This window comes from Marasmius oreades, chromosome 6 (genome assembly GCF_018924745.1).
Source record: "Marasmius oreades isolate 03SP1 chromosome 6, whole genome shotgun sequence".
Lineage (NCBI taxonomy): Eukaryota > Fungi > Basidiomycota > Agaricomycetes > Agaricales > Marasmiaceae > Marasmius > Marasmius oreades.
Genome location: NC_057328.1, coordinates 2,082,556 through 2,097,420, shown reverse-complemented (window position 1 = coordinate 2,097,420; position 14,865 = coordinate 2,082,556). Strand labels below are relative to the sequence as shown.

General features: G+C 48.1%; 4 protein-coding genes across 4 annotated transcripts; all 4 read left to right on the top strand.

The window, feature by feature from the left end:
• Positions 1–330: 330 nt before the first annotated feature.
• E1B28_010129 (uncharacterized protein) lies at positions 331–1,020 on the top strand (the record flags this gene model as incomplete). Its single annotated transcript, XM_043155081.1, has 4 exons — positions 331–457; positions 515–551; positions 604–900; positions 957–1,020. 4 exons carry the CDS (start codon positions 331–333, stop codon positions 1,018–1,020), a joined length of 525 nt encoding a protein of 174 aa, XP_043007542.1.
• Positions 1,021–4,128: 3,108 nt separating this feature from the next.
• Positions 4,129–5,712, top strand: E1B28_010128 (uncharacterized protein; the record flags this gene model as incomplete). The annotated part of the gene is made up of 9 exons (XM_043155080.1): positions 4,129–4,216; positions 4,280–4,346; positions 4,412–4,543; positions 4,602–4,638; positions 4,711–4,789; positions 4,841–5,251; positions 5,322–5,498; positions 5,559–5,605; positions 5,683–5,712. The coding sequence occupies 9 exons, from the start codon at positions 4,129–4,131 to the stop codon at positions 5,710–5,712; spliced, it is 1,068 nt and encodes a 355-aa protein (XP_043007541.1).
• A 313-nt stretch (positions 5,713–6,025) lies between these two features.
• Positions 6,026–10,157, top strand: E1B28_010127 (uncharacterized protein; the record flags this gene model as incomplete). The annotated part of the gene is made up of 6 exons (XM_043155079.1): positions 6,026–6,355; positions 6,422–7,688; positions 7,755–8,061; positions 8,119–8,171; positions 8,226–8,312; positions 8,371–10,157. The coding sequence occupies 6 exons, from the start codon at positions 6,026–6,028 to the stop codon at positions 10,155–10,157; spliced, it is 3,831 nt and encodes a 1,276-aa protein (XP_043007540.1).
• Positions 10,158–10,504: 347 nt separating this feature from the next.
• E1B28_010126 (uncharacterized protein) lies at positions 10,505–14,440 on the top strand (the record flags this gene model as incomplete). The annotated part of the gene is made up of 13 exons (XM_043155078.1): positions 10,505–10,849; positions 10,905–11,327; positions 11,385–12,290; positions 12,341–12,387; positions 12,438–12,623; positions 12,676–12,939; positions 12,995–13,064; positions 13,119–13,513; positions 13,569–13,699; positions 13,757–14,004; positions 14,061–14,181; positions 14,239–14,270; positions 14,336–14,440. 13 exons carry the CDS (start codon positions 10,505–10,507, stop codon positions 14,438–14,440), a joined length of 3,273 nt encoding a protein of 1,090 aa, XP_043007539.1.
• Between the last annotated feature and the right edge of the window lie 425 nt (positions 14,441–14,865).

Sequence of the window (14,865 nt, the reverse complement as noted above, 5' to 3'; positions counted from 1 at the left end):
TTTTTCGCAACTAAAACAACAGGAGGCAAGATCACACTTTCACTCCTACTCGGATCGAGATATTTGGATCTAAGAGACTCAACCACGGCAATTATCAAGTTCAACTTTACGGGACTCCATTCCTGGCGCAAAGCAGTACAGCATCGGATCCTGGAACGTTTCAAACCTCTCTGTTTTCTCGGAATGGCCTCAGCGATGGGTTAACACACAATCACACTCACGAACCAGGGTACCAATGACCAATCCCTACTAGACATTGACTTCGTAATTCCACTTCTCCCTGCCTGGTATCACCCTCGATATTTGAACTGTACTACGGAGTTCAGTTGGATGGATGACGAGGAACTCACCATGAACACGGTTCAAGACACTGATCCTACGTTCATGTACTCTCCCGCCGCCTCCGGGTCAAAAATACGCCTGATGAATTGGGAATCTTCTCGGGCGGATCGGGACAGTAAGCCATATCAGAATATGGTCCAGAATTCATAGTAACCCAGGCGTTGCCTGTTAGTTCCACATCAGACGGCACAATGGCTTTCACGTTTGAAGTGAGTTCTGTAATTGTTCTGTACCGGGTCTTCCACTAATGGCCGTTCTTAGGCAGTATCCATCAGGGATGAGAAGAGTTGCGTACTCACATAAATTATTAGGTGATGCAGTCTCCTTGTACGGACGAGTGGGACCGAACGCTGCTTCGTATGCCGTTCAGGTTGATGGTAGTACCACACCGACTTTCTGTGCGACCAAGTCACGTTTCGAGCCAGGGGTGCTGCTATGTCGTGGAAATAACCTAGGGCCGGGGAAGCATACTCTGAAGTCCTTCCGCCGTCCAGGGATTGGTCAAGTTTGCTCAGTCGACTACGCGAAAGTCTCCACGACCGAGTCCATACAACAAAGGTTCGTAACATTCTCTTGACTATACGACAACTTTTACCTGAACCTTTGAAATCAAGGTCCGCTAGGTCTCAATCGAGGCGCATATTACTTTTGGTGGTGGTCCTCAGCGCAATCTGCTGAAACTTCGTTTCAAGTCGGCATCTACAAGTGCAAGTGTGGGTATCGTAATTGGCGCGTTAGTGGTTGTCGGAATCCTACTTTTTGTTTTACCTCCGACGGCGCATGGTATAAAGCAGGAAAGCCAGGATTTCTTGTCTGCCACCGCCGTCGCGCCCCCATCCTTTATTCAGAGAGTCTATGTACAGTATTCGGTCGGGCCCGCTGCTCAATCGTGTCTACGTCTCATCATAACGTTACTTACGATGCTGGCTCCTTGAGGCATGTAGTTTCACCTTCCGTTATGACAAAAGACGCAAACAGTGGCTGATAAATACTCGCTTCCTTGCTCAGGGTCCCCAGACTTATATAATTATCCTACAGTACTCTGGTGGGGCGGGGGTCTATAACAAACTCGACTTCACCTCGGCTTCCCCGTACTCCATCATTGATGAAGGGGCGGGTCACGCCTCTATTACCGACTTCAGCTGGTCAATCATTCAGCCATGTCCCTGACGATGAACTGCGTGCTACTCGCCTCGTCGTCGAGGGACGTCCACAAGACTTCGGATCGGTACCAGAAAGGAGCGATGCGGAGGGTAGCGGAGGCGATAACACACGGTATATAGAAAATATTCCTCCTCCGGACTATTCGCAGGCGACTCGATTTTACAGGGGAATAGCTCGATGATCTTGTACATTCACTACGCCTTTTGTACCATAGAGTGATCTCTTGACGTTATTTGCAGCAGAGCTCGAAGCTCGGCGTGTACCTTGTCGAACGTTACATCTCTGAGGGGCATGTAATATCATGGAATCTAAGTATCTATCTTATTTGGGAACAAAAGTCTGACAAGCGAGCTGAGAGTGAACCGGTTCCCCAACATCATGATCACAGCCAACATTCAGTTTGATTGTTCAAACAGCCCGGTATATAGAGTAAGGGTTTGCAATCCTGCTTCCAATAATTTGCATACCGCGGAAGATGGAGGGACGGTAAACCAGGAACACGTTTCCAATGGTGAGGGGAAATATGTTAACCCTTGGTCTCGAGGTGCCTCAGTGCAGGGGAGTTGATTATGGGGGTGGTTGAGTGGTTGAGTGGTTTTGTAAATTGTAATCGGACCGACTCAGTGTGTAATGGCCCTACATCCAGTTCGTGGCCTTCAGTTTCAGAAAAGACGACAACGTCGCAGTAAATGTGATGCTTATCTCACTGCCACTATCTTATCCTCCGATCTAGGAATTTGCTGCGTGCTCGAATAACGAACAGCCACTGGATTAAAAAAATGTATTCGCCGTGGCATGGCTTGTTATTGCTCACTGCGAATCTCAGTCTGTAATATGGACTTTTAATTTGCGGGATAATCTTATTGGTATGATGAGTTCCATTTCGTCTCTTTCGATCCTCCTACAGGCCTTCACGCAGCTGTTGATAGCACGTAGAAAAGCGTGTCTGGCCTTCTAAGTTAGTGCGTCGTTGTCGTGTGGAATGGAGGAACTGGAACTGCAGCAATGATGAAAGTCGCGTATTCTGCTCAAAACTGGAGGTATGACGAGAGTCAACAATAAGAGCTGGATGGAGGGTGTAGCTTTCACCCAAAATCAAGCATTGACTGAAAAGCTTCAATGTCATCAAATTACAGCAACAAAAAACTAATATACATGACCTCTAGATATTGTTAGGAATTTAAACCCTTCTTGGACCCCGGAGGATACTGAAGGGTCCGACGTACAGTGATGATGTGCCTATGCTGTGTAGGTCGGCGCATGCTGTAACGTCGAGTTTGTCAGAATACAGACAGAAATCTGACGGAAGGAAGTAGCTACGAGCCAGAAATGTCGCCAGATCGAGGAGCGAAACGCAAAATTGCAAACATATGAAACACCGACAACATCAAGAATGGGTCAACGCGAACCTGTGGAATTGCTCACTCCATTCGCAATAAAAGCAAGAGCAAAAACAAGCGGTGATTTTGTCGCTCATAGTAGTTGGCGAGGTTGCTGCAATCCTATATATAATGGGACAAAGAGACCTGATTATCAGCGATTATCAGCGATTATCTCCAAAAAATGATCTATGCGACAGGACCAGGGTAAATTAAAGCGGAGATCGAAAATTCCTGCGTGCACGACAATGTCCCCTCCCTTTGAGCTACAGTAACGTAGTATTTTTCATGTTCCTGTTTATTTATTCCTACTGTTATCTGACATGCATCTATACTTCAACTGTTATGAGATGTAACTTTTATATTCCCACACACTTTTTTGGTAATAATTTGTCATCTCTCACTGTCTCCTCTCCCCTTCTCTAACTGTACTGTTTTTCCACAGGTTACAGGTTTTTCTGTGCATGGGACAGGGAGGGAATGGGGTAGGCCACCCTGTACAAAGTTCTGTACACAGTACAAGTCCTCCACCTGCTATTTATGTCACCCACTATACAACATGTACTGATTTGGCACAGAATACTTTCCCCATGGGTTTGTACCTGTAAAATGGGATAGAGCATGGCCATACCTGCAGATAGGGAAGTTGGAACAGCACGGGTTGGTGGGTTTTCCTGTGCATGGGATGGGGCTGGAATGGATTAGTCACCCTGTACAAGTCCCATACCCACCATACTTTTTTCCATGGGTAACGGGTAGGACAGGTGTAATTACGCCTCTGACACAGGATGTTCACAGAACAGGTCATGTGATATGAATACAGTGGGCCAAGGGACACAAACTTTCCCCCCATGGGTGATTCATGCTGTTCACTACCTGCAGAACTCCTACAGAGCACAAGTAAGCAGGTGTATAAACATGCAAAAAAACTCGGCACAAAGGGCCGGGTCATAAGCTTGTAGAGAACAATGGTGCAAAAAAGTGACAATTACCGCGGAAATCCAACCTTGAACTTCCCGTCTATTACGACAGAGCCTTTCACGCCGAACTGATCACGTGATATTCTTGCGGAACCTCAAGCTCAAGGGCACTGCCAGTGCACCGACCAAGTGTTCTCCTTTCTCATATACCACGTCCATTCCTACTTCCAGACTCCTTCCTGTTTCATGCTCAATTGACGGAAACAAGAAAGTCTCCCTGTCTCCTTCGAATTCACTCGTTCTAGCCCTATCATTTTACAGAAATGTCTACGGCATCATCTTCCTCGTCCCCACTTGTAGGCAAAAAGCTTTTGGGGGTCTTTTCTCCGGAAGTTGCATCCTATTTCATCGGTGTGTGGGTTATGTTTTTCCTAGATTTTCAGCCCAATAACTCACGGTTGATTTCGTTTCCAGCTGGTGGGTGTGCGGGTGCCGCTTCGAGGACGGTTGTGAGCCCTTTAGAAAGATTAAAAATTATCCAGTGCGATAAGCTCGTTTCTATTCTGTGTTTATCGGGTCGGTTGAAGTTTTTTTCGTTTCACGCAGACAAGTACAGCCCAAGGGATCGACGCAGTACAAAGGAGTGTGGAGGAGCTTGGTACGGATGTGGAAGGAGGAGGGATTCAAGGGATATATGAGAGGCAATGGAATCAACTGCCTGAGGATCGTTCCCTATAGGTGCGTGAACCTATCTTGAATTCCCTTATTGAATGACTTCACGTCATTACTTCTTCAGTGCAGTGCAGTTTACAACGTATGAACAACTAAAAAAGGTCTGCCCGGTCCATTGAATTTGCAACGCTGCGCTAAATTCCGTGTACTTTATGACACGGACCGCATAATAGTGGTTCACTCGTGGTTCCAGGGAACTTGATACTCCTAAACGTTTAGCAAGTGGCGCGTTAGCTGGGATCACTTCTGTTTGTAGGTGTCAGACTTTTCACCGTCAGAAAGAAACTCACATTTTCAGCACAGGCTCCACATACCCTTTAGACCTCGTACGAGCTCGTCTTTCTATAGCGACGGCGTCTATACCTGTGAATGTCCTACACACCTTACCGAAAGCAAGTGAAATGCTTGCCTCCGCAGTCCCCCCAAACGCAAAACAACCAACAAATACACCGAAATTGACTAATGCAATGCATACTGTCGCTGCCGGAGCTCGAAACTACCACCCGTCGGAACTCACAATATGGGGTATGACGCTGAAAATCCTTCGAGAAGAAGGAGGGATCCGCGGTCTTTACCGAGGCTTGGTTGCTACTGCATTCGGTGTTGCACCTTACGTTGGGATTAATTTCGCCGCCTATGAGGTCCTGCGAGGTGTTTTGACACCCCCTGGCAAGAACTCCGTGGCGAGAAAATTGTTGTGTGGTGCCTTAGCCGGTATGTTCGTTGTCATTTATGTGGAGGTACATGCTCTGACGTGATGAATGACTGGACGTACGATACACAGGATCAATATCACAAACGCTGACCTATCCATTTGATGTGCTCCGAAGGAAGATGCAGGTGGCCGGAATGAAGTCAAGTGGGCTGGGTATCAAGTATACAGGAGCTATCGATGCGTTGGTGGGCACTTTGCGGAACGAAGGTGTCACAGGCTTATACAGGGGCCTCTGGCCGAACTTGTGTAGGTGGTGACCTCTAAGCTCTACGGGTAACGCCAGACTGATCTACGTTGAACATGTAGTAAAAGTGGCTCCGAGTATCGCAACGTCGTTCTTCACGTACGAACTAGTAAGTGCCCCTTTGGATCATTTATAGACTAGATTCGACACTGAATCTGAATGTTACTACCGTTTCTGGTGTGACAGGTGAAAGATTTTCTGGTTCCGAGAGACTGAGCGAGAATCTGCCAGATCTAGTGACCTTCTTTTAAATTCATAGAGTATACTGAAGATATATTCTAACTTAATCTAAAGGATATTGAATACCACGTAGATGCTGTTCCTGTTTTTGTATACTTTTGTAGCAAGCGGACGGAAATAAGTCATTGATGTCTTCTGATCACTTGTTCGCTTGGCAGCGGCCACGATTTGTTTTATCACCTTTCCTCACGCCGGTTACAGCTAGCCACCTATACCCATATCTCCCTCGCTCCCTCCCTGAGCCTCGTTGTTGCAGACAGGCTGCGCAGTGTAGGATCTGGATATTATCATGAGCTCGGATAATGCCTTGCCTCCACCCAGACACGCCCGCCTCCAGGATCTTCAGGCTGCTGTAGCTGCCCCACGTCCTCGCTCTTCTTCACTAGCTCATGTTATGGGACAGGGCTTTAGCAAGTCTTCGACTTCAACTCCTCAGAAGGGCATTGCTTCCCTTGCAAATACAGGTTTCAAGCTCAAGCGCGCCTTCGCTGCCCGTCGGAAGAAGTCAGAGGATGCCACTACCAAGTTCTCTGACACAAGGCTTCATCGTGATAGGGGACAGGATTCCTTAGTGGACTCATCGTCTCGACCCGATCCGGTTGCAGTACCACCGTCAGAGGTGACTGCAGCATCATCACCGACCGTAATTCAGCAGACTAAGCTCACTCTCAAATTCATTACACAGGTGCTTCCAAGTGGTTCCAAGAACTCTACGCCTAAATCCTCGTCAATTCCTCCACCTACCCCTCCGAAGCCTGCCTCGATGCAAGGTGCTAAGCTTTCGCCTCCGGCAACAGCAATACATAATGTCGATAACCGTGGCTCTATAATTCCCATCAGCCCTGGGATATCTTCTGCCGTGCAGTTCATGCGCATCGGTGAAGAACAGAGAGAACAAGAGCGCCTTGCAGCGTTAGAGCAGGAGGTGAAGGAAAGAGGTAAGGAAAGCGACAAGGGGCAACAGGAAGGGAAAGGAAAACCAGTGGATGTGGAATCAGATAGGAAAGGAGAAGGAAGTAGAGAACGGTTACCGAATGACGAGAACGAAGAAAAGCTTAAACAGGGCTGGAGGAAGAGCGATTCAACCATGAGCCACCACACCATAAGGCCTGGGGCTGCACTGGGTAGTCGCTCTTCACGACCTGTCTCAATGGCTGAATCATTGCAGTCCACCCATACAATCATTCCCGTGAACAAGCGTCTCAGTGCATTTCTGCCGGAGGAGGACGACTCTTCCTTTAAATCAGCCTCGGAAGAGCTGGTTCCCCCTACTCAGGGGGTTCACTCACTCGAGTCATCTTCATCCTCTTTGCCAGCAGCGTCACTGAAAACGACCAAGAATAGGCGTTCAATGTCTCTTAATCTCGGTCCATTAGCTCAGAAGACCCATCTTCCTGCACTTCCTACAACTAGTGCTAGTGCTGGTTCATTAACTGAACTTCGTCATCCTTCCAAATCTCTTCCTGATACGCATCCCGCTTCACCCATTCAACCGTCCATGACCCGGGAGACTCCAACTCTTACTAGGGCTGCTGCCAATGGAATCATATCACCTTCCAATGCCGGTGCACAGACGACTGGCAACAACATCCGCGGCCGTTTGGCCGCTTGGTCCGCTACAACTCGGGCTTCAGATGGACATAGCCCATCCGTACTCCCGCCATCCAACCCTGCACATATGCCTCATCTTCCCCCTTCATCGTTCCCTCGTCAACCCCCTTCACCACCAACAAGTCTGAGGCAAACTGCAATAAGTATCACCGGGGGGTTTGCACCTGCTGCTGGACTGGCGAAACGTGCTGTGGAGAAAATGGGTCGCGCGTGGGGCGGACTCTCCTCAAGCTCGAGTAATTCGGGATACTCATCATCGTCGAGTGCAGGTCATTCGGACAATAACCTCAGAAGGACGAACTCAAATACAGGAACCAGTATAGCTTCGTTATCTAGCAAAGGCAAGTCGCGCAGAACACCGGATGCACCCTCTGGCTCATGGAGCATCTCTTCCTCTTCAAACTCAGCTTCGGACTCGGAGGCCTTTGTCGGTCCCTCGTTGGGACAGAGGGTTCGAAAACCTTTGAGAGGTTACTCCCCTGGGCATGGTGGGTTTGTTTTTGGGAAGCGGCTCGATGTAGTTGTGAGGGAGACGGGCATTGGCACCGGTTTTCTTGGGGATTACAATCGCGAGGGAAAACAAGGTAACGAGGGTAAAGCGGCCGTGGACAAGGACAACCTTGTTGCTTTGGAATACCGATCGTTACCGGCTTTAGTCGTCAGATGTGCTCAACATCTTTTAGTTTGGGGTGTGCACGAGGAAGGACTTTTTCGGTATGCTTCAATGCTCCATATATCCGTAGCATGTTATTGATCGAGTTTCGTTTCCAGTGTCAACGGCCGCCCCTCGCATGTATCAAAATTGCGTCATGAATTTGATTCTGGTAAGAAACGATGTGTTGACCAGGATATTCATATTTACATTCGCCACCTACTAGGAGCCGACTATGACATGAAAGAATGCTCACCTGGAGAACTAGATCCGCATGCTGTCGCATCGGTTTTCAAGGCTTTCCTTCGTGAATGTACGTATTGCAGTGTGTGGTATCCTACCTGATGTCTAATTAGAAATATACATCACAGTGCCAGAGCCAATCTTGACTTATTCCCTTATTCCTTATTTCGAAGCTGCTCTATCCCAGGAAAATGCTGCAAAAACAGAAGCACAATCCTCAGCCTCCCCGATGAAATCCGGGGCGAGGGGTCCTACTTTACCGTCCGGGCCAAAGAGCGGGTTCAACGGGCTCCGAAAACCTCCATCCCTATCCACGCTAGCGATGCCAAACTTCAGTGCGATGCCTCCTCCCTCGGACAATCTGCGGCGTGCATTCAAATCACTCTTGAATCAGCTCCCTGCCGAAAACAAAGATTTGATTAGGACAGTGACAGAGTTGATCAAAGCCACGGCTAGAGAACACAGAGAAACCAAAATGCCCTTGAGTAATCTACTCTTGGTGTTTTGTCCCAGTCTCAATATGAACCCTCCTCTATTGAAGGCATTATGTGAAGCCGAAGAAATCTGGGAGGGCCCGCCTATCGAATCACGGGTTCTTGATATTAAGCGCGAGAGTCTGGTTCTAGATATCAAACGTGAATCCGCATCTGTTGGCGCATGCGTTGAAGGCGAGAATGGGGACGACAACGACCAGGTGTTTTCAGATGCCCAAGATATACTTGACGGAGAGTCCTCTGCTGCCATAGATGAAACCTCCGACCCAGAAGCCTTCAACCCAGTTTTGCAACGTTCTGTTTCTAAAAGAGACGGTCCGCGTTCAAGGCCCATGGGACCTCGATCTGCAAGTATTACACCAGGGTTTACGACTTCTCCTGCGGCATCTTCTGACTCTATTGCCACCTCATCCGAAAGTCGTTCTCTACCATCTCCTAGCGACCGAGGCTTTGTGTCGTCACCCCCACCATTATCGTCATCTACCGAGTCATTACCCACTGCATCCAGCTCGTCCGCTGCACCTTCCCTTACTGACGTCCACATACAACGTGAACCATATGACAGTAAAAAAGGAAATGAACTTCGATCGGTAGAGATTGCTGGAGATTTGGAAAATGATATCCTCAACCCCCGTCGATACATGGTCAACACCGGACCAGTTGAATTCCCTCGGAGCTCCGGGAGCACCCCTACCACCCCCCCTTCCCGAAGGTCCATACTACAGTTGTCCCTCTCAGACCTTGGTGTGGGTTCTGGATCAAACTCGATGCCCCCTTCTCCATCTCCTGGACGAAGACCGAAGCGACCTTCATTACATTTGTTATTCAATAAGCGCTCATCTTCCCCATTATCATCCCGTTCTACGTCGGGTCCACACATCTCATCACCTCACACGGCAAGAACAGTATCAGAATCATCGGCCTCGACGCCTCTTACTGCAATGACGGTGATGACCGCGCCTCAATCGAGCACCTTCGAGCTTCCTCTACTCGACGCAACGATTGAGAGTACACCGTTGAGATTGGGAATGGGCTTTGATCCACCACCGACAGCGCTACCAGCACAAGGCGATAGGAGCGTTACATCTTTAAGTATTGACTCGATTGAAGAGCCCGTTCCGAGGATCTCGGCAGCTACACCACCTCCTGGAGCTGTCCCTATCGCTAATTTGTATTCAGGATCAGCATCGACCCTGTCGTTGTCGTTGAATTCGAATGCTGAGGAAGAGCAATCTAACTCCCACATTCATTTGTACTCGTCACATCTACGGCCCACGCCGGCACGACAGCATGCAATGGCAAAGAAGTCGACGACTTCATTAAATCATCTAAAATTACTCGACGAGGATGAAGAGGATTGGACGCAAAGCGTATTGATTGCTGCTGGGGCAGGGTGTTCATCACAAGTTGCTGCCTCATAGCCGCGTCATTTGTTATCTATGTTCTCGTTTTACTTATTTTCTTCTTGACTATTGGCAGGCGTTGGTGTCGTTCATTGTTATCACTTGCATATACCTCCCCCTCCCCCACACACAGCTCTATACTCTCCATTAGTTCATTTATGATTCACACTGCATTGCTAACCAAGTTTATATACGTACCTTACCCTAGTAATTGGACGATTCAGCATGAGCTTACAGCCCAATCTCATCGAGTCTACCATTACCTACGAAACGCATACAGGCGGTATTTCCCGCCCGGCGCGTCGACGTCATAAATCAGTGGGCACGCGTCGCTCCTTGACTGTACGACGTTCTCTCTATCCATCATGGCCTCTGATACTGTCAAGAAAGTCCATGAGAAGCTCTTTGGTAAATCTTCCTCCACCAGTCAGCCCATCGATGGTCTCCCGACTCAAGAGCGCGTCGAGTCTCCTCTTAAGATTGATATTCCTAAACCTCCTACCGCTCCCTCTCTTCCGAAGGCCCAAAAGTCGGAACAAACCCCACCAGCTGCGGCTGCACCAGCCCAGGATACACCACTATGGCGTGCTCGACTCTCTTCCAAGCTAGGTCCCGACTACAAAGGCGCGGAAAGGTATCGCCTACAACAGGACGACAAGCGAGAACGCCACTGGAAGCGATGGGGACCGTACCTCAGCGATCGTCAATGGGTAAGTCTATTTTCCATGATATATGCTGTCGTTTGTGACTCCCTGCTTATTTTAGGCGACGGTACGCGAAGATTATTCTGAAAATGGTGATGCTTGGAGTCATTTCCCCCATCAGCACGCTCGTTCCCGCGCATATAGATGGGGAGAGGACGGCCTCATGGGCATCTCAGACAATCATCAGCGTCTTTGCTTCTCTGTCAGCCTCTGGAATGGTGAAGATCCCATTCTCAAGGAACGTCTATTCGGTGTCACCGGTCATCAAGGCAACCATGGAGAGGACGTCAAAGAGCTTTATTACTATCTAGACTCTACTCCAACTCACTCGTACATGAAGGGTTTATACAAGTATCCTCAGCGTCGTTATCCGTATGAGCAGCTCGTTTCGGAGAATCAGAATCGTGGTCGTGACGTTAGCGAATACGAGATTCTTGACACCGATGCCTTCGACGACGACCGCTACTGGGATGTTTTTGTCGAAGTATGCGGTTCAATCCCGATGTTTTTGTCCGGTCTAACGTGTCCTCTTTCGTAATAGTATGCAAAGGATGAAGACGATCCAGATAATCTCTACATTCGTGTCACCTGCTACAACAGAGGTCCAGACCCTGCGACGCTCCATGTAATCCCGCAGCTTTGGTTTCCAAATAACTGGTCTTGGCCTTTGGAGAAGCCCGAAATGCCTTCTTTGACTGCTCACAGCCGTCATGGAGTCAACTACGTCTCAGTGAAGCATCCCTCTCTTGGACGTACCCATCTCTACTGTCTCCCTTCACCTCCTCCTGTTGGTCCTACTGGTAACTTTGAAGGTGACGGTGACGAAGCTGTCGATCCTGAATTTCTTTTCACGGAGAACAATACCAACTTTAGTAGGCTGTACGGCGGCCAGAACGATACACCCCATGTTAAAGATGCTTTTCATGATCACATCATTCCTTCCCATCGCCCTCCTGCTAGTGATTCTCAAGAGGACATGTTCTCTCAAAAGATCCGTTCTCGCACCTACTCTTCTTACGGCTCTGAACCTTCTGATGGTCCAGAGGAAGGGCCATGCACACCTTTTCCCATTGGCCCTTCCTTCGTTAATCCAGACAAAGTCGGCACCAAATTTGGGGCCCACTATGTGTTCCGTGATGTTCCCGGCCAAGGTGGTTGCGCTGTTGTGCGGCTCAAACTGACGCCTTTATCAATCAAGAAAGATCCCAGTATTGAGGATGAGGCAATTTTCGACGACGCAATTGAGGAGCGCAGACAGGAAGCAGACGAGTTTTATGCTTCATTAGTCCTTGGTCCGATGAGCGATGACTTTAAGCAGATTATGAGACAAGCACTCGGTGGCATGCTTTGGACGAAACAGTTTTATCAGTTCATTCAACAAGAATGGTTATCTGGCGATCCCGCTCAGCCACCACCATCTCCAGAGCGCAAATCTGTTAGGAACCAGGTCAGTGCTAGTAAAAATTTTACCAATTGCTTGCTAGATATAGCCTTTAGGAATGGCGCCACCTGCATATTGCTGACATTCTTTCTATGCCTGACAAGTAAGTGGGGAAAATCAATTTCCGCCTCTCCCGTTCAATTTCTAGTATAGATGGGAATATCCCTTCTTTGCTGCTTGGGATACCGCTTTCCATTGCCTTCCGCTAGCGGTTGTTGATCCTGCCTTCGCTAAGAAACAGCTTGATTTACTCACGAGGGAATGGTATATGAAACCGGATGGTCAACTACCCGCTTATGAGTGGAACTTTAGTGATGTGAATCCTCCTGTCCATGCATGGTACCTGTTATCGATTTTTTCACCTCGTGCATTCGTTGACAAGTCCTTTCAGGGCTACATTCCGTGTCTTCAAGATTGAGCGCAAGTTATTTGGTAACGAGGATGTCGCCTTCCTTGAACGCGTCTTTCAGAAGCTTCTTGTCAATTTTACCTGGTGGGTAAACCGCAAGGATCAAGGTGGAAGTAATGTCTTCGAAGGAGGTTTTTTGGGTTTGGACAATATTGGTGTCTTCAACCGCTCGGAGCCACTGCCTACAGGAGGCACGCTTCGACAGGCCGACGGAACCGCGTGGATGGCTTTCTACTGTTTGAATATGTCAGTATGTTTGATCTACCAACGCCATTGACTGAACCCACTATTTGTCTAACAGGCTCAGTATTGCACTCGAACTTGCAAAACATAATCATGTCTACGAGGATATCGCGTCAAAATTCTTCGAGGTTAGTTTTTTATCTTGTTCGAGGTCGCCCTGCATGTCATTACTGTATTTTCAGCACTTTTTGTTCATTGCGGACGCCATGACATACAAAGAGGGCGACAATGAACTGAGTTTATGGAATGAGGAAGACGGAATGTATTACGATGCCATCGTCTTTGGACCTGGAAATTCAATGCAACTTCCTGTCCGAAGTCTGGTTGGGCTGATCCCTTTGTATGCAACTCTGGTACTGGAACCTACGGACTTAAGCCGGTTCCCTGGATTCAAGAAACGGATGGAATGGTTCATTGAGAACCGCCCTGAAGTGTCTTCGAGAAATATGGCAAACATGAGGACAAGAGGCAAGGAACAACGCTCGTTGCTTGCTCTGGCTAGCAAGGAGAGATTAATCAAGATTCTGGAGAAGATGCTCGACGAGGACGAGTTCTTCAGTGAGCATGGTATTCGATCGTAAGTCAAATTTGCGTCCCTTCTCCTTATACTTTTACTGAACAGGGCTCCTCAGACTTTCAAAAATGCACAAAGACCACCCTTGGGGTATGGACGTTCACGGCCAGCGGTATGAAGTGGGCTATTGGCCAGGTGACTCTCGTTCTGGTATGTTTGGCGGAAATTCGAACTGGAGAGGACCTATCTGTGAGTTATCTCTGGATAAGTTCACCTGCGGCTGATGACAACGTTTTGAATACGCAGGGCTTGCGACCAATTTCTTACTGATTGAAAGCCTCCAACGGTTCTATCAATATTATGGCGATGATTTCCAGGTTGAATGCCCAACTGGGAGTGGAGACTACATGAATCTTGTTTCTGTTGCGGAGGAAATTCAACATCGCATTATTCACATTTTTGGGCGCGATATGAATGGACGTCGGGCTACGAACGGTGGAAACCCGAAGTTGGATCATGACCCTCACTTCCGTGACTATGTATGGTTCCACGAAGTAAGTGTTGGGTTCTTTTTCTTGCCTTTACCTTCCTGAAGTAACTGAATGTATAGTTCTTCCATGCTGATGACGGCCGCGGGCTTGGGGCATCTCATCAAACTGGATGGTCTGGACTTGTTGCATATCACATCTTGCAGAGTGGAAACACTTGTCGACTACCTAAGACTCCCAGAAGTAAGTATTTGCACAATAACAACAACGTCGTCCTGGTTAACTCCTTTAACTTCCTAGCCCCGCGAAGTACCGCTAGACATTATTTTGATGTACGTTACTCCGCATATTTTGTGTTCCGGTATGAATGCTGATAGTTGTGCCCATACGTTTACAGGATTCTTTTTCTGAATTCGGGGATGAGGGCAAGTCGCCGTACAGCACTATGAGTGGTTGGGAGCGCAAAAGTACTCTGGGTGACATTTCTCCTGATGCTTTGTAAACTGTATATTGGAAGTTCGGAAGCCTCCATGTAGAAGTTAGATTCCCCCATCTTTAGAACGCTCGTCGCTCGCAGAGCCACTGCGATCGTACTTGAGCGCTTGAGCTTTGGCTTTCACGGAAATAGAATGAATGATCACTTTCGCCGACGAATGGTCCAAAAGTGAGTGAATAATCCTGAAAATGAATCGTAGCTGCTGTCAACTACTGCTCCGCCCATGACTGGTTTAACTATCGACAATGATCGACCAGTGTTCTACGATTCCTCGCTTGGACGGTGTTAGTAGTATGATTACCTATCTCTCCTCGACTTCTGAGTCGCAATAGATTACTGTGTCAGTAGTTCCGGCAGTTCCGATTTCAGGGACCACCCCGTGTAATCTATCTATCTATCAATAGCCTTGAGGCAAACGTTAACATAACAGG